Source organism: Sinocyclocheilus rhinocerous, unplaced genomic scaffold, assembly GCF_001515625.1.
Source record: "Sinocyclocheilus rhinocerous isolate Xijiao unplaced genomic scaffold, SAMN03320098_v1.1 scaffold551, whole genome shotgun sequence".
Lineage (NCBI taxonomy): Eukaryota > Metazoa > Chordata > Actinopteri > Cypriniformes > Cyprinidae > Sinocyclocheilus > Sinocyclocheilus rhinocerous.
In genome coordinates this window covers 1,353,096-1,369,306 of record NW_015624564.1, presented here as the reverse complement: position 1 = coordinate 1,369,306, position 16,211 = coordinate 1,353,096, and the positions used below count along the sequence as shown (strand labels likewise).

Sequence of the window (16,211 nt, the reverse complement as noted above, 5' to 3'; positions counted from 1 at the left end):
AACAGATTCATAAAACAATCCGAGATTATCCAAGTGCAACTCGAAGAGTAAAGTTCAAATGTGGGCGGCCATGTGTTTATCTATCTGAAGTTAAGGAAGAACAAATCACAGAACAAATGTTTTTTTTTTGGACTGAATTCTGAAAAACAGAGATCATGTTTTCATAGAGCATCAAATGCTTTTATTTTAAAAGATCAAGGAACATTTGCATGATATGACCCCTTTAAAGCATATTTGTGACATTTGATTTATTTGATACATACTTCTCACTTGTTTCAACCCTTCGGTTCACACTCTTCCCTCTTTTCAGTCCATAATCCCGGCTCAACAGAAAACAGTGACGCTTTGAAGAAGTGGAGTGAAGAATCGTTCTGCCAACGTGCACAAACACACAAACAGTGTAGGTGTTCTTTGTGTTTCCTCATGTGCCCATGTGAAATGTAAACATACAGTATTATGAGAGGAACACACACACAGCATCCACCCATGGATAAGAATTCAGTCTCAAACACAAACTCACACACAGGTGGCAGGGCACAAGGTGAGAACATAAACTGAATCTCTACATAAAACTGCATGTCTAGATTTAACTGTACAAAACAACAGAGATAGAGAATTGAAATGACAATTTTCTCATTATATACTATTTTTTTCTGTCCAGGATGTTTTTACTTTCTGAAAAATGCATTTCTCTTTTCTTGTTTTTACATTAGAACATTTTAGTCTACTCCTAATCATACTACAAAATATCAGAAGCATGAGTTGTATGAGCTGCATTTGCAGTGCTTTTATTTCTATTTTAAATCCTGACAGGTCAAGGTCACTATGAATAGTCATATAATGGAAAAGAGAAATTTCTCCTTTTGTTATCCATTGAAAAAATAAAAGCATACAGTTAAATAATGACAGAAACCTAATTTTTGGGCTAGCTATTCTATTACTTTACTTAAAGTTACTTAAATTAATATTTCATGTAAAATCTGCACCAAACTTCTTTAATTTGCAAGAAAATCATTTATGAAAAAGTTTTAAGATGCTACAGTACTAAACAAATAATATGCCATACACACAAAGATTCATAGACACAAATTATTCAACCACAAAACTACACAAAGATTTCATCTTTGTCTGAGATTGTTTTATATTTTAAGTGAAACCCTGTAAAGGAGTGTCAAGCTTCCTCGTTAATAATCCACAGCTAAACCTTCAGCTGAGTAAACCCATGGCAGGGTGAAAAAGAAGAGAGCTGTAGAGCTTGAAGGGAGAAAAAGAGAGAGCACATTAAAGTTTCATGATGGTTTTCTCTCCAGATACAGACCAGAGAAGGGAGAATGGAGGGAAAACTCCAAAGTTGAGAGGAGAGAGAGGGAAAAGAAAAGGAGTGAGAAAGGTGTAAACTTTTCTCCCAAGATTCTTCCACCCCACACACATCTCACACAGCCCACGCAGCTGTCACATCACCATTGGGCTAATCTATTATTCATAATGTGGACAGGACAGAACAAGACGGGGGAACTACCAAACCTTCCTGACCTGAGAGAAAGAGAAGTATAGGCTATTATCCATTTCAACCTGGTTCTCTAACCCTGGTCTGCACATAATGGCTTAGAAAAAGTGTATGAGAAATAATGCAAGAACAGATTCATACTCAAAATTCAGCCATGGCTATGCACAAATTGTCTTAAACTTACAGAAAACAACTGTGAAAAACCTTCAAGAGCTCAAACAAGCAAACTTCATCTCAAATTGGACTGGACTACTACTAGAGTCTGCACTGACATAACTTAAAAAACTATTGATTGTATTCTTCAGCAAAACACCCAGCCAGTGCAGAAGATTTCAGCCACGTCTATGATCTCCAGAAAGGTTGTAGTATCACTTGTGATTACTGGGAATTCATGTCAGATATATCCTTTTACACAATTTTTGAAAGACCCAAGAAATGATCCTGAAGCATGTTCTCTGGTCGGTGTAAGGATACAAAGGGAAGATACCAACACGGTTTCTCCCGCTAGTACAGTTGTTCAGCAGGCAAATACAAATGATTCAAGACTGATAAACATACACAGAGACCTGTGAAGATACAGATTTGCTTAAAACCACACAGCTTTAACTGCGCTCCGACACTTCTGCTACACATTCATATATTAGCACTGTTAATTCATGAACATCTGTACTTCCTAACGGTTTCTTCGTTCTAATTCAAATTAACTGGTTGGGCAGACAAACCGGCAAATGAGACAATGCTGTAATCATTTCTCACATTAGTGAAAAATGAGCATTTTTGTCATCTAGTCAAAAGACAAAAAAAAAAGCTCTTTTCACAAAGAGTAAAAAAATTATAAGGTACATTATGTAAAAAGGTACTAAATGGGCAATAACAGTTCATTATGGACATCTACAAAACGACTGCAACGATAATATAATCATGAGTTATGTAAATCTTACCGACCAAACTTTTGAACAGTAGTGTACATCAATTAATAAATCTAATTAATCATATATATGATTTGTTTACTGCGGAAAGCCTATAAATTAAGATAAAGAAACCACATTATTATGGCAGATTAGTAAATTATTACATAGACATTACAAAAAGAGGCTTTAGAAGACAACTAATTATTTATTTCCATATCACTGATCACAACTCGATCAGCGATATGGAACATCCACAGCAATCCATTTTGCAATGTTTTTGTGTATGTAAACACACACAAGACAGACATCTTTGATTGCGGTGACACATCTTACTGTTTATTTCCAGTATCTCACACCATGAGCGCCATTTTATTATAGCTTTCCAGATGTGCAGAAACACACAATATAGTAACAACTATGACACATAACACAAGTGTACGGAGCTATTACGCAAATATCTGTTATACCTGATAACTAGAGTTTGGATCCACATTATCCACTATAAAAATAAATAAATAAACAAATTCATGCACTGCCAGACCTCCTCTGAGTTGCTTTTATGCTGTATCGTCATTCACCATGCCTACTTTGAGGTCTAAGGTGATGCTCCATTATTAAAGTTCCCAAACTAGCTAAAATATTAAAGCTGACAATTCAAGCAGTCTCGAAGAGCCCAGACAAAAAGAGAGGAAACAGATTTTGCAAAAACATCAGAGTGTTGAAGCAAAAAGCAAAAAATATATAACTGGCAAGAAAAAAGGCCATGAGACTAGGTTAGAGTTAAGAGCATCACCATATGAGGAAGCCCATGTGAGACTGTGTGTGCGTGAGTGTGTATCTGCACACACTTTAAAGTACTGTAAGGTAAAAAGTAAATCATATCTCTGAGGATTGTTGCTGGATAAAGAAAGGAAGCATGTGCGCTGCGAGTTCTCTCAGATACACAGGAGCAAAGATACAGAGACGAGAAAAAGAACCACGTTATAAATATTTATACAGAGACAAACGCGAGAACTTCCTTTTTGGCACAGGGACGGCGTGCCAGAAAGAAAGAGAGAGGCAGGACAGCGGAGAATCAATAGCGGGAAAGAAGATGAGACACACGAGCGGGAGTCGTAATCTTACTGGTGTCTCCTGCACCCCGCTGACTAACCTCCATCCATCCATCCATCCAGATCTCCTGCTTTCTATTCCCTCTCCTGAAACAACACCAGTCATCCTTCTGATTCTCTTTATTATGGAGCCATTCTCATCTTTTTGGACACGTGTACAGAGCAGTTATAAATAAAAAAAAGTATCATGACAATGACCTTTACATGCTTCTAATGGTCTATAAGATAAACATCTTAAACCTCCATATTCTCCTTGTGATAAAAGGACTTTAGAGGCTTTTGCATTCAAAAGTATTTTATCAAAGGCTGTTTATTCAAAAATATATATTTTCAGTATTTCTGATATCACCCATGTTTAAAGTTCTCTGTGCTTTATTGCCTGTAGAGATATGAAATAATAAAAAATTAAAATAACAATATATAAAAATAATCTATATTTAAAAAAAAAGCTTCTGAGTTTATGAACTCAAGAGTTTATAAATTAGGCACGTTTATGAACAATTTTGTTGACATGCAAATATATCTACTGTAGCTGACATCACAAAGCTATGAATGTTCAGAATGAGCTGTTTTACATCTGAGTTACAATAAATAGTCTTTTTGGACAGGTACTTTTTTTTCATAGTACATAAACTAGGCTTCTGCAGATCATTCACAGATCTACACACATCCTACATATCTTGCATGTTCATTTATTTTGGCTAATCTGAATATGCTTTTTTGCTAAGAATAAGACTGCAGCTCTCTCAGCTCTATTAAATATATTTTATCATATTTAAAGCCACAAAATCAGTGCAGAAAATGCTTTAAAAAGTATGCAGATTTAGTCAGAGATCCCATAAAAGTATTGTGTAAAATTTTTGATCTGATTTTAATTTAAGTCGCTGACAAAAGGTTCTTAAAGAAGAGAAAAAAAATCTCACCAAGCCAGTCGTTAAACTTCTTGACTTCGCTGGGCAGGCCGAGCTCTGTGAAGTCTCCAGCGTGCAGTAAGACGTCACCGTACGGCATCTGAATAGTGTCAGTGCGCGAGTGTGTGTCGGAGATACAGACAAACCGCGTGTAGCCCGGGGGCTTGGGGGTGTCGTGGGGTAACGGATCTACCCTGTGGAAAGACAGAGGAAAAGAGAGAGAGGTGTGGGAATACATAAGGTTATATATCGATCTCTCACGGCTTCACGATTGTATTTGCAGAAACGGGTCTCTGAGGGACATAGCAGAGTTTTGAATAAGAATGGCCCACTTTAGAACATCTCTTACTGGGTCGACCACACAGACTCTATCGACAACACACACGCAGACATTTATACACATTTGCAAATGTATAGCTGTGACCTGTTTTCCTTTGTAAATTAGCATGAATAAAAATAACTAGGAGAAACAATGAAACATGGCCCATTAGGTGGAAAAAATCCACTCATGGACAACAGCATGTTGAAAACCACATATTTTCAAAAGCAATTAGCTAGTTGGTTTCCTGAACGATTGGTCAAGTCAGGTCACTTTTATTTATACAGCACTTTACGCAATACAAATGCAAAAGAAATGATGCAAATTTCTTCAAATATGAGACCAATTCAAATTATGTTGTAAAGCTAGTCATTAGTCTCAGCTAGTCATTAGTCAAAAAATCTCTCTTCAAGAAGCCCACAATTATTAAAAATCTTTAGTTCACCTGAACTCAATTGGGCGATTTCATAGGGAGTCTTCGGTATTTTAAAAACGCAACGCTCATGACGTAAGATGCTTAAAAAACAGCATAATTTTTGATGCAGCATGTCCATCTAAATGTCCATGTCTGTAGCAACGGTGTTTTAAAGGTGTTGAACATCCCCATGAGAGAATTTTAACATGCTAACTGACAGCTAAAGCAAAGCATGCTGTCAGAAGGCAAATTAAAGTGCTGCTGCTAAAAATCTAAATTGAAAAAATGGACAAGACACTTTTTGGAAAACTAGTCGACCATAGTAACCCATACCAAATGTGAGTTTCTTACATATGGACATGGGGCGGCTGGAAGCGACCCTGGTTGATGTTGTAGAAGGTGAAGGCTTGAGTCGGGTTGGCGCTGTATTCGTCCACCTCTACAACTCCTCTTCCTCCTCTCTGAGACTGTTGCTGCTGTCGTCGGGCTGCCATGATTTCGGAAAGTGTGAAAGCCATGGCAACACACACACACTATCGCTTTCTCTCTCACACACGCGCACTTGTCCGCGGTGGTTAGTTAAAGGGTTTCCACTTTAGCTGGGCTCAGATGGTCTTGTGCAAGTCTTTGGGACTGTCCAGGACCGTATTCAGTGGTTGGCCCACCGTACAGCTCCGCTGCTGGGATAGTGAGCCTGCATGCTTCCCCTCAATCACAATACACCAGTGGCCACAATACACCTGAGGAAAAAAGGTATGAGATACAAGATAAAGGGAGATGTGAGCTGTGACAGCGGCATATTATCAAAACCCACAATCAGACGTGCGGTTGACGGCGGTATGTCCCACTCTCCTCTGTGTTAATGCCGAGATCTTACACAAAGCCATGGTAACCATTCTGTCATGATTTCCATTTCTAACAATAGAGTTCCCTGCACTTTCAAGATGGCAGAAAAAAAGATGCGACACAACAGAGACAATTGTCTGGGGGAAAAAAAAAGAGGACACAAAAGCCCTCTGAAAGAAAGGGGAGCAAAAAATTATTTTGAACTGAAATAACAAGGAGGGAATAAGCTGAAAGCTTTCTACTCCATTCCTTGAGAGATACACGAATGCTCAAACCATTTAGAAACACCTAAAAAATCGTGAGATATGTAGAATGGAAGGTATAACAATTCATAAAAGATGGATGATGACCAAGCAAACCAAGTAAAACTATGTGGGACAAAAGCTTTGAATAATAGTGCATAAAATGGTCAAATGAAAACTAAACAAAAATATAATAATTTACTCTTTCAAAAAAGTAATGCGGTGGTACCACACCACAGTAAACATATACCATGGGACTGAATGATTATCATACTAATATAACATATTTAACAATATATTTTGCATTGTACTTAAAGTAACTAAAGAATACTACATGCCACATGTCAAAAACATGATTCTCATGGTATCATGTACAAAAATTTAAACCAACATACTTGTAGGAATTTCTGTAAGTGTAACATGGTTCACAAAAAGAGCCTAAATTAACTAACAGTTACCAGTTTAATAATAATTTGCTTTTCACTGAGTCTAATTTTACAACGTGTCCTTTGCCAGATAAACATTGTAAGCCATTAGATAACAAGAAATAAAACCGACACAGAATGTCAATGCTAAAAATCAATCACGCACGTTTAACAAGCGTTCAGGGATTGATTGTATCTATGGCAACCGTATCCGCTTTCCAAACAGACGAGCATCGTTTATAAAAGCGCACTCTTATATATATATTCATTCATATTCAAAAGTATGCGGTGCTGATTTACATACCAGAAATATACTTACCTATTCAAACTCAAGCGTCTGACGCCGATACGCTTTCGGAGACGCGCTGGTAAAGACGCCTAATAAATAAACGGGAAGAGAGTGAAAACGCAGCGGCTCCGGTTCGCAGAGGCTCCCGCTGGTTTGTTTGAACTGAAGTCTCGTGGTGCCCCGGTATGTGTGTGTCTCCCGGTCGGAGACACTCCCCCTTGGCGCTGCTCTGGATCTTTCTCTCCTCCTCTTGCGAATCCTACCATGGCCAAGAGCTTTCAGTCTTGTAACATCATCGCTGTTGTTGATAGAACCGGTTTTGTTGCTCACAGAAAAGTAAACCAAATAATTTGCGCCATTCGCGACGTATTATATAATATTATATTCGATAATAATCGATATTAATTTCACCAAATCAATGTTACCATGTTGTTTGCTACTTTTGTACACATTTAAAAATACGTTTGGACGTTTTATATCGTTGTATGCACCTCAAACGCCGGCTGAAGCACTCAAACACTAATGTTTCCTCAGAAGAACCACCAATCAGTTAGGCGTCTACTGGATAAACGTCACGTACGTAATTAATATTCATGAGACACGCCTTTCCCGTAGTAGGATTAGTAAATTTCCTAGTATTTGAGTCAGAGAGGATGTCTTGATATTTTATATATCTGCCATCTATATCAATATCTGTGCTGTCTAACCAAAGATGGAATTTTTGTCTGACCTTGACCTGCATGCAAGTAGCAGTAGCTTTTTAAAACTTAATCATAGATAAAGATATACTAAACGCATATCAGTCTTGACCTGTCTGGTAGTTATGAAAATATGAATATCAACCATTTTAGTTAACAAATTAGTTCAAATATTCCGAAAAAGCAAACAAAAACGAATCAATAAAAGTTCATTAGAAATTGCTTGCGAAATCTTGATGCACACTGCCCCTTTGTGGGGAGACAGCTTCATTATATTTTAGGATATATTAACATGACCACAAGAGGGCGACCAAGCATTCACAATGCCGTTAGGTTACATTTGGGTTATTTCCCCTAATTTTCCACTGATTTAGTTTTAACTCATTTAATAATTATTATAAGCAACAAATGCTTCAAATGAAACCCAAAAGGTCAGCACAACACACACACAGCATGAGATTTTGAATGATTTATTAATAAAGTGAGGTCTTAACAATAATTCCCAGTCTCTTCTACACATCTTCTGGGGTTGATTTCACACTGCTGAATTGTTCATTCTTTTGTAAAGCGGCCATTTATCATAATGGGAAGCATACTATCACTAGCCTGCCAGAACAGTCCTGTACATGTTAGACCGTCACCTTCCCCAGCATATTGTCTCCTTCTACTGTAAATATTAACTTAAAAAAAACTAACATTTGTACATAATTTACACATCTGTATTCATAAAGCTTACAAATCATGCCAGCAGCAGTCTTGAGTCACTCTCTCCATCTGAGGGGCAAAGTAGCTACTTATATCTGTGTGTGAAGCCATCGAGGGTGTGTGTATTAGTTGATTTTACATGTCAAACATTCGTTGTCTTCTTTTCTAATGGTAACAGTTCCTCAAACTGTCACATGCCTTTGTTTTAGTAATCAAATGAGACTACTAGAATTACTGTGCTAGCATAATAATACGGATTAGATAATGCATTTGTGTGTAATTAGGTAATGCATGAAGGTATGTTTATTTATGCTCAATGCAAGAGTGAATGTGTTTCCCTGTCCATATGTGGATATTAGAAATACAAGCATGAATAAGTGCTCATATACCAAAGCAGCTTTAGAATGATCAGTCAGTACCTCCCTCCCAAACTGGAATATATGCAAAACTACACAGAATACTGTAAAATTACAGTTAATACTATCTGTATTTCTGTGACTTTATGGCACATTTAGATGTTTGTTGTTAGATTTTTTTTTTTGCCTTTTTTTGCACTCTTATAAAGTCAATAGACTTGCAAAAAGATCACTAAATCAGTTTACACAAAATGGGCTAATTATATTAAATAAAACTGTACCCGAACTACATATAGACACTCTATCATTTTTTTTTTGTCTTCCTACAAGCGCATTCTGCTGATTTGTGAGGGGAAATGATCTGATGTATTTTTTTCTTTTTTGCCAGTCAACATTCACATACTTCAGGTATGTCATCTGCTTAACAAACAGCCTCTGACTTTCATCCACAGTTCAACAAGAAGAGCAAAATATGTCTCTTTGTGCACAGCACAAAGGTGATATGTTATGTAATATATGTGTTATAACTATGTAATAGACCATAAGACTCTTAATCCAAATGGAATTTTTTGTTGTTCTGAATCAAAACGCATCCATTTCCATGAGTTTATGACACAACCAGCTCAAATAAAAATCTGACTTGCCAAAAATCACCATATTTACAATTTCTCCAAATGCTCCATGCACGATAACAACCAGATTAATGACAAACCCATTGCATCATGTGAAATTAAAACACATGATATAAGCAAACCCAGTGAAACATTATGGTACTTCAACACTTTTTTATATTAAACTGCAAAAAACCTTATTATGAGATGATTATTATGAAATCTGTTTCTGTTGAGAGGGATAGGCGAGAATATCTTTCTGTATCCTGTAGAGGGGAAGTTTGGACATTTCATGTTTCTACACCCAAAGTAAAACATCTCTATACAACGAAAACTTTAAAGGAAAAAGTAACTTAGATTCCTTATTCTCTACAATATAAAATTCAAGTGCAATTGAAGCTCCAGATACTAGTTAAACAACGTACACGTAACTCTAACTCTCATACCGACAGGTAGTCTTTGCCTTTTATCTTGTTTTTCTTTTTCTTTCATTTGTCTGCCTTTGTCTTTTATGTTGTGGTCAGAGCAGAAAGTGATTCCTTTCTCATACAGTTTGAAAAGAAAACTTTAAGTGCACTAGGATATTAAAACCCCTTGTGCACATTAGGGGCATGAAAATAACTTTTTCAAAACAAGAATATATATCTGTTTGCGTCTGTATGTGTCCTAATATGCCATAAGTTTGCACATCATTTTTTTTTACGTGCACACACACATATATACATACATCCATATACAAATATATACTGTAGATATCAAACATCCAAAGGGGGCTTTTGCAAAATCAAGCACATAAATATTAGCAAACAAAAAAACAAACAAAGACAAAAAGGGACAAATCTTAGACAGGAAGAAGGCCAAACGTCTTTATCTTCTTGCAGTAGTGAAGCCTTCTGGGAGCTAGTGGAGAAAAGAGAGGAAGAGAGATGGGGATAGAGCCGGGGTCGTGGAAGAAATGTTCGGGGTTTCTATTTATACGGCCGTAGAAACCTGGACACTTTGGAGCGTAGCAGTTTGATAAAGGATCGTGGGAACATCTCCTTTGATTCCTGCACGGTGTATTTAAAGTAGTTATGAGGGTGAGCCAGCACATCAAACAGAGCTTTAATCAGCTTCTTATCCTGAAAACACAGAAACAGAGAATTAAAAGTGGTAGATGAAGTCACGTTTGACTACAGTTACTTGCTGTAGTGAAAATATATGCTCACTTTTAATATCTCCTGGTGGTTTTCTGAGGCATAAAGTCGACCGTCTCGAACAATGTCCTCTATGAGTTGCTGGTAGTCTTCTGTAATGACAAACACATATTGCTTTCAACAACAAAAACTGATATATCTAGTATGTATTATTCTTTATCTTTTTTTATTTTTTATTTATTTATTTATGATGTATGTATGCATGTATTACAATTTACAGTTTTTACATATTTTCAAATCTATTTTCTAATAATAATGTACCATATACCAATTTTGACAATATTTATGTAAAAATCTGTATTTAATCAAAAATATTGTGAAACATTATTACAATTTAAAATAACACTTTCTATCTGAATATATTTTAAAATAATTAAAAATTTATTTATTTTAAAATTATTCATTACAAATATTCATTTATTTATCCTGTGATGGTAAAGCTGAATTTTCAACATCATTACTCCAGTCTTCAGAAATCATTCTAATGTGCTGATTTGCTGCTCAATAAACAGTTCTGATCATCATCATTGTTGAAACTGTTGCGCTGCTTAATATTTTTGTGGACATCATGATACTTTTTAATCCCCCAGGAATCTTTAGAAATCTTTTGTAACATTATAAATGTCTTTAATGTCACAATTTAATGCATACTTACTGAATAAAAAATCTGACCCCAAACTTTTGAATGGTTGATTAATTATAAACACTGACTAAATCTACTGTACCATTCACTTCTAATGGGAACCTGACTGTATGTGAATGTGGGTGCATAAATGTATATGGTTGTGTTCGGACTTTATCTTACCATCATAAGTGACATATGGAACCTGAAATCCCTTTCCACTGTTTCCCTCATTAGATATGAACTGGATCCACAGCTTGCGTGAACGGGAGGTGAAGGCGATTGGTCGCTCATAAGTTTGGCATGTCTCATAAGTTGTAATGGAAGTGGGCTGGGCTAAAAAAAAAAAAAGAGGGGAGGAGCTCAATAACTTGGTTTCTTGCTGCAATAATTAACCAGCATCCAAAACGACAGGTATACCATACCACTCTTCCTCATGACAAGAACATCCCCACACTCGTCCTCAATTGGGAGGAAGATTTCTGGTACAACAATAAGGATGCGCCTCTTGTTCGGAGGGTTAATGGTCCAGACGCAGTTCACATTAGACGGATAGTCGCCAGGATAGTTGGGAGATTCGATGTAGCCCATGAAATCTCCCAGCTCACCACCACATAGCTGATCTGCACGGGATAAAACAGACAGACCCTTGAATTCACTGCTTATTATGTGATCTGTGAGTGGATTTGCAAGAATCTGACTTACTTTTGCAGTGAGATACATTGTTAGCGCCGTCAAAATCTGTAGTGGTGTTTCCAGGGCAGGTGATGCAGTAGTTCTGTCCGGACTCAGACTGGTAGGTACCACCCGGACAACGGATGCACCGGTGTGTGGTGGCATTATAATAATGCCCGAGAGCACAGTGAACTGGAAATAAGGGGAAGAGAGAATGCAAATTATATAAGCACATAAGAAATGTGCACGCTTTGAAGTGTTATCCAGGAGTTGCAGTGTTTCCCAGCATACCTTTGGCTTCACAGTCTCTAAAGGATGTGCTGCCCGTGTGTTTAGTCATGAGTCCTCCCCCACAAGGGAAACACAACACACGGCCCGGCTCAGGCTGGAAGGTTCCCAGCGGGCAAGGCTGACACGGATGGAAACCATCAGCAGAGAACTGACCGGCAGGACACTGGCCTACAACCAGAGAATGAATTAAGTCACATTTTAAACATTTAATAAATAAAAACAGAACTTGCACACTACGGTTTAAAAGTTTGGGGTTGGTAAAATTTGCGGTTGAGTAAAATGCAGTAAAACATATTGTGTTATATTACACTACCACTGTATAGAAATGCACAACCTGAACATTTAACTAAATAACTATAAACAGAAAAGTGTCTCAGTGTTTGTATCATGATTTCTTTTTAATTCCACAAGGGAGAGCTAAAAGCAAAGAGGTCTCAATCAATAGTCAACTGAACTTAAGTATTGAAGTATTATGAGCATTGTGTGCACTGCAACACGCATGAGAATCGCCTAAAAATGGGTTAGTATTGAGGTGTGGCTGCGCTTGAGCTGCTCTAATGGTCAAATTGAGCTTCTACCAATTGATCCAGACTTTGCCCAGTCCTTCATATGAAATCGCACATTTGCATTATAATGGGCAATTCTGGGATTTTCGGGCAATATTGACCCCCGAATTTCAAAATGTATTGATTAATTTAAAAAAAGGGGATGGTCTTGCATCAATCAGTTCCAATAATCAATAGGTGTTTCATTACCATCACAAAGCTATTCATTGATTGAGTGTTTTCTAATGTGTATCCACACACACCTCCACACTCGGAGACGTTCTTGGCCCCTGCGATGCCCTGTCCCTCGATGCTGGGGCAGGGCTCGCAGGACAGCTGGCCCTCTCTGTCCTGATAGGTTCCTGGCGGACATATCATGCACTGTTCCTGTTCTCCACTGTAGAACGTTCCCACACCGCAGCTGACTGGGAGATACATGAACACACAGAAACGCACACAGACTTATGAAACTGTCTTCAATACACCAGTTCAGAAAACAAAAGCGTTTCACAGAATGCTCACCACACTTCCCGTCGGTGAGGACTTGTCCTATACTGCAGGCCTCATCTCCATCTGTCTGCCGCACGGCACGCTGGGCCACCTCGTACGCCGTGCCAGAGAACTGAATGTAGAACTGCTGCTTACTGATGGACTTCCTTAGTGTGCGCATGGCGTTCTGCAGCCTCAGTTTGGTCTTCTCACGCACACAGTCCACGTTACATGATTCTGACACATATATAAGTATGAAAACAATCACATTTGTATTCTAAAGTCACAGATGGCATGACATCGTGAACATAGAGAGAACTAATGTACACACATTAAGGCAATGTTACCTGAGGCTTCCTCTTCTTTCATTTCCATCTCAAACTCCGCTGTGATGTGGGAGACTTCCTTGGATGGAGACTTGCGGCCACGACGGCGCTTTTTGGAAGAGTCGCACTTCAGATTCACAAATGTCACCTGACAGTCGTCTGTGCAGGGGAACTGACCAGCTGCTGAAAGAAAAGGAAAGATAAATGGGAAAGAAAAATGAATGTAATCAGGAAAGGAGAAGAGAAAAAGTAAGTGAAACAGGAAACAAGAAGAATAAAGGAAGGATACAGAAAAGAAAAGGAAACGGGTAGAAAGATCAAATAAAAGAGAAAAAGCAAATGAGAAAGAAAAAAGAAAAGGAAAGGAAAGTAAACAACAGGAAAAAAGAAAAGGGAAAATGTGAAGAAATAATGATAGGGAACAGAAAATGGAAATGGGGAAAAAAGAAGAGAAAAGGAGAAGACATGAAGCATGAAGGGGAAGGTAAAAAGAAAAAAGGAAAGGAGAAAAAGAGGAAATAGGAAAAGAAAAATGGAAGAGAACAGGAAAAATAAGTAGTGAAAAAAGGAAAGAAAACAGGAAACAGTAAATAAAAACAAGCAAACAAAAAAGATTAAAGGAGAAGAGAAGAAAAAGCAGGACAATGGAGAAGAAAACAGGAATCAGAAAAAGAGGGAAAAGGAAAATGATAAAAGAAAAGAAGAAGATAAAAGAAAATGAAATGAAAAGGGAATAATAACAACGTAAAGAAAAAGACAAAAAAAGGAAAGGAAAGGAAAAATCAAGAAATGAAAAGGGAAAGAAAAAAAGAGGAGAAGAAAAATAGGAAACAAAGAGAAAAATGAGTTAGACTATACATGTTTCATCATTTTATGAAAACATACTTTTGAATGTGCAGTGTTTGGTGTGTTATTTCTCACCCTGAAGGCCCTGTTTTCCCATTTCCCTGTGTTTCTCCTTATTGCGGGGTCTCAGGTGGCACTTGGCGTCTTTGATCTTAAACCGTGCTTTCTGCTTCACAGGCTGGGCCAGCGTCTCTGATGGACAGGAAATCGGCAAAGTCTCACTTTCACTTGCATGGTTTGGATAATAATCATGGAAAACAACAAAATATAAGGCCTTTTAGAAATCCAACATTCAAACACACTAAATCTGTCCTGTGGGCTGAGCGGCCCATTCCAAAGTATTAAAAATGTGAGTATCTAGTTTAGCACAATAAGTCCAAAGTCAGTGAGAGAATGAAGGGAGACGAAGGGTCAGGAGTTGAAGTGAGAACACACTGCGGTTGAGGACTTCAGCTGGTCTTCTAGAACCATATCGAGCGTGTGGCAGTTTTGGACCCGGCAGTAGAAGTTTGGTAGTGAACCTTTCAGCAATGTTTTTTTTTTTTCTTCAGAATGTGTGAATCGAGCGTGAACTGTCTGTTTACTCGTGCTCCCTGGGCCCCGTGTGTAGAGGCCCTCAGGAGCCGCTGTGGTAGAATCCCGTCTGTGTATTTCAAATCTGTCAGCATGTAGACGTGCAGCCAGCACAGAGTCATTTACTCAGGTTCACAGCATTCCTATGTATGCCGTCCAAAACAAGAAGCGGTGTGTGTGTGTGTGTATGCGAGAGTATTTCTAAGCAGTCTGTCTGTCTGTCTGAGTCTTGCTTTGCTGTCCAAAATCTACACAACGAACCACATGGGGAATGTCGAATTCTGAGAGCTGGGAAAGAGAGAGTACTGGGGATAATAGTAGCGTGTTTGTGACCTCAGCAGGGTTGAATGATGGGACCTGTACTAATTCTCTGAGCCCTTTTTTAGTGATCCAGTGTCTGTCATGCAATGTAATGGAGTGGAACAGGTCATGCCACATGAGTCGTTTACATTTGTCCTGTCTGATCTCTGCTGGAGGGGTCAAAAAAGCCAGACAGGCATTCTGGGACAAGGCAAGGGCATGTGAATGTCTGCGCCCTTAGTGAACCGAGAGTCTGAGATGTAAGACATACTAGACTTATGGTGCAAGGAAAGAAAAGGAACGGAAAGGAAAAAAGAAAAAAGAAAAAAGAGAGGAGATAAAGGAAAGTAAACAGAAAAAAAGGAGAAAAGGGAAAGAAAAGAGATACACCTGAGCCTCTTAGAAACTGGAAATTAAATGAGACAGGTCAGGACAAGAAAGGCAAGGAAATTGGAAAAAGATGAGATAAAGGAAAGGGAATAGGAAACGGGAGAAGAGATCAAGAAAAGGAAAAGAAACAGGGGAAAGTGTAAAGGAAAGGAAAGGAAAGGAAAGGAAAGGAAAGGGGGAAAATAGTGATAAAGGAAAGGGAATAGAAAACTGGAGAAGAGAAAGAAAATGAAAAGAAACAGGAAAAAGCAGAGGAGAAAGGAAATGAAAGGAAAAAGTGATAAAGGAAAGGGAATAGGAAACTAGAGAAGAGATAAAGAAAAAGAAAGGAAACAATGAAAGGAAATAGGAAAAAGAAGAGATTAAAGAAAGGGAACAGAAAATGGGAGAAGAGATAAAGCAAAGGAAAAAAGAAACAGGAAAAAGTAGAGGAGAAAGGAAAGGAAATGAGGAAATGAGAAAATTAGAAAAAGGAAAGGGGAGAAGAAAAAAAAGAAAAAGGAAAATAAAAGATGAAGGGAAAGAAAGGAAAAGAAATAGGAAAAGGAAACAAGATAATAGTGAAGAGGAAAAAATGAAATAGAAGAAAAAGGAGATGGATGGAAAGAAAC

The 16,211-nt window shown here is 37.9% G+C and overlaps 2 protein-coding genes across 7 annotated transcripts in view; both read right to left on the bottom strand.

The window, feature by feature from the left end:
• Positions 1 to 7,489, bottom strand: part of LOC107743682 (metallophosphoesterase domain-containing protein 1) — a 35,840-nt gene extending 28,351 nt beyond the window's left edge. The window contains exons 1-3 of the mRNA XM_016557055.1: positions 7,008 to 7,489; positions 5,527 to 5,915; positions 4,454 to 4,635 (exon numbers count right to left, since the gene is read on the bottom strand). Coding sequence (XP_016412541.1) covers positions 4,454 to 4,635; positions 5,527 to 5,693 — 349 coding nt within the window. The 5' untranslated portion in view covers positions 5,694 to 5,915; positions 7,008 to 7,489. The remainder of the gene's footprint in view (positions 1 to 4,453; positions 4,636 to 5,526; positions 5,916 to 7,007) is intronic.
• A 673-nt stretch (positions 7,490 to 8,162) lies between these two features.
• LOC107743513 (signal peptide, CUB and EGF-like domain-containing protein 1) overlaps positions 8,163 to 16,211 on the bottom strand; it is a 78,831-nt gene continuing 70,782 nt past the window's right edge. For 4 of the 6 annotated variants that reach the window (XM_016556758.1, XM_016556793.1, XM_016556769.1 and 1 more), the window contains 10 exons: positions 14,413 to 14,529; positions 13,513 to 13,674; positions 13,199 to 13,402; positions 12,940 to 13,101; positions 12,132 to 12,299; positions 11,871 to 12,032; positions 11,591 to 11,788; positions 11,349 to 11,501; positions 10,556 to 10,635; positions 8,163 to 10,468 (listed from right to left, as the gene is read on the bottom strand). In XM_016556758.1, the coding sequence (XP_016412244.1) occupies positions 10,316 to 10,468; positions 10,556 to 10,635; positions 11,349 to 11,501; positions 11,591 to 11,788; positions 11,871 to 12,032; positions 12,132 to 12,299; positions 12,940 to 13,101; positions 13,199 to 13,402; positions 13,513 to 13,674; positions 14,413 to 14,529 (1,559 nt within the window). In that variant the 3' untranslated portion in view covers positions 8,163 to 10,315. The remainder of the gene's footprint in view (positions 10,469 to 10,555; positions 10,636 to 11,348; positions 11,502 to 11,590; positions 11,789 to 11,870; positions 12,033 to 12,131; positions 12,300 to 12,939; positions 13,102 to 13,198; positions 13,403 to 13,512; positions 13,675 to 14,412; positions 14,530 to 16,211) is intronic. The other 2 variants (XM_016556787.1, XM_016556801.1) reach the window with 1 other exon arrangement.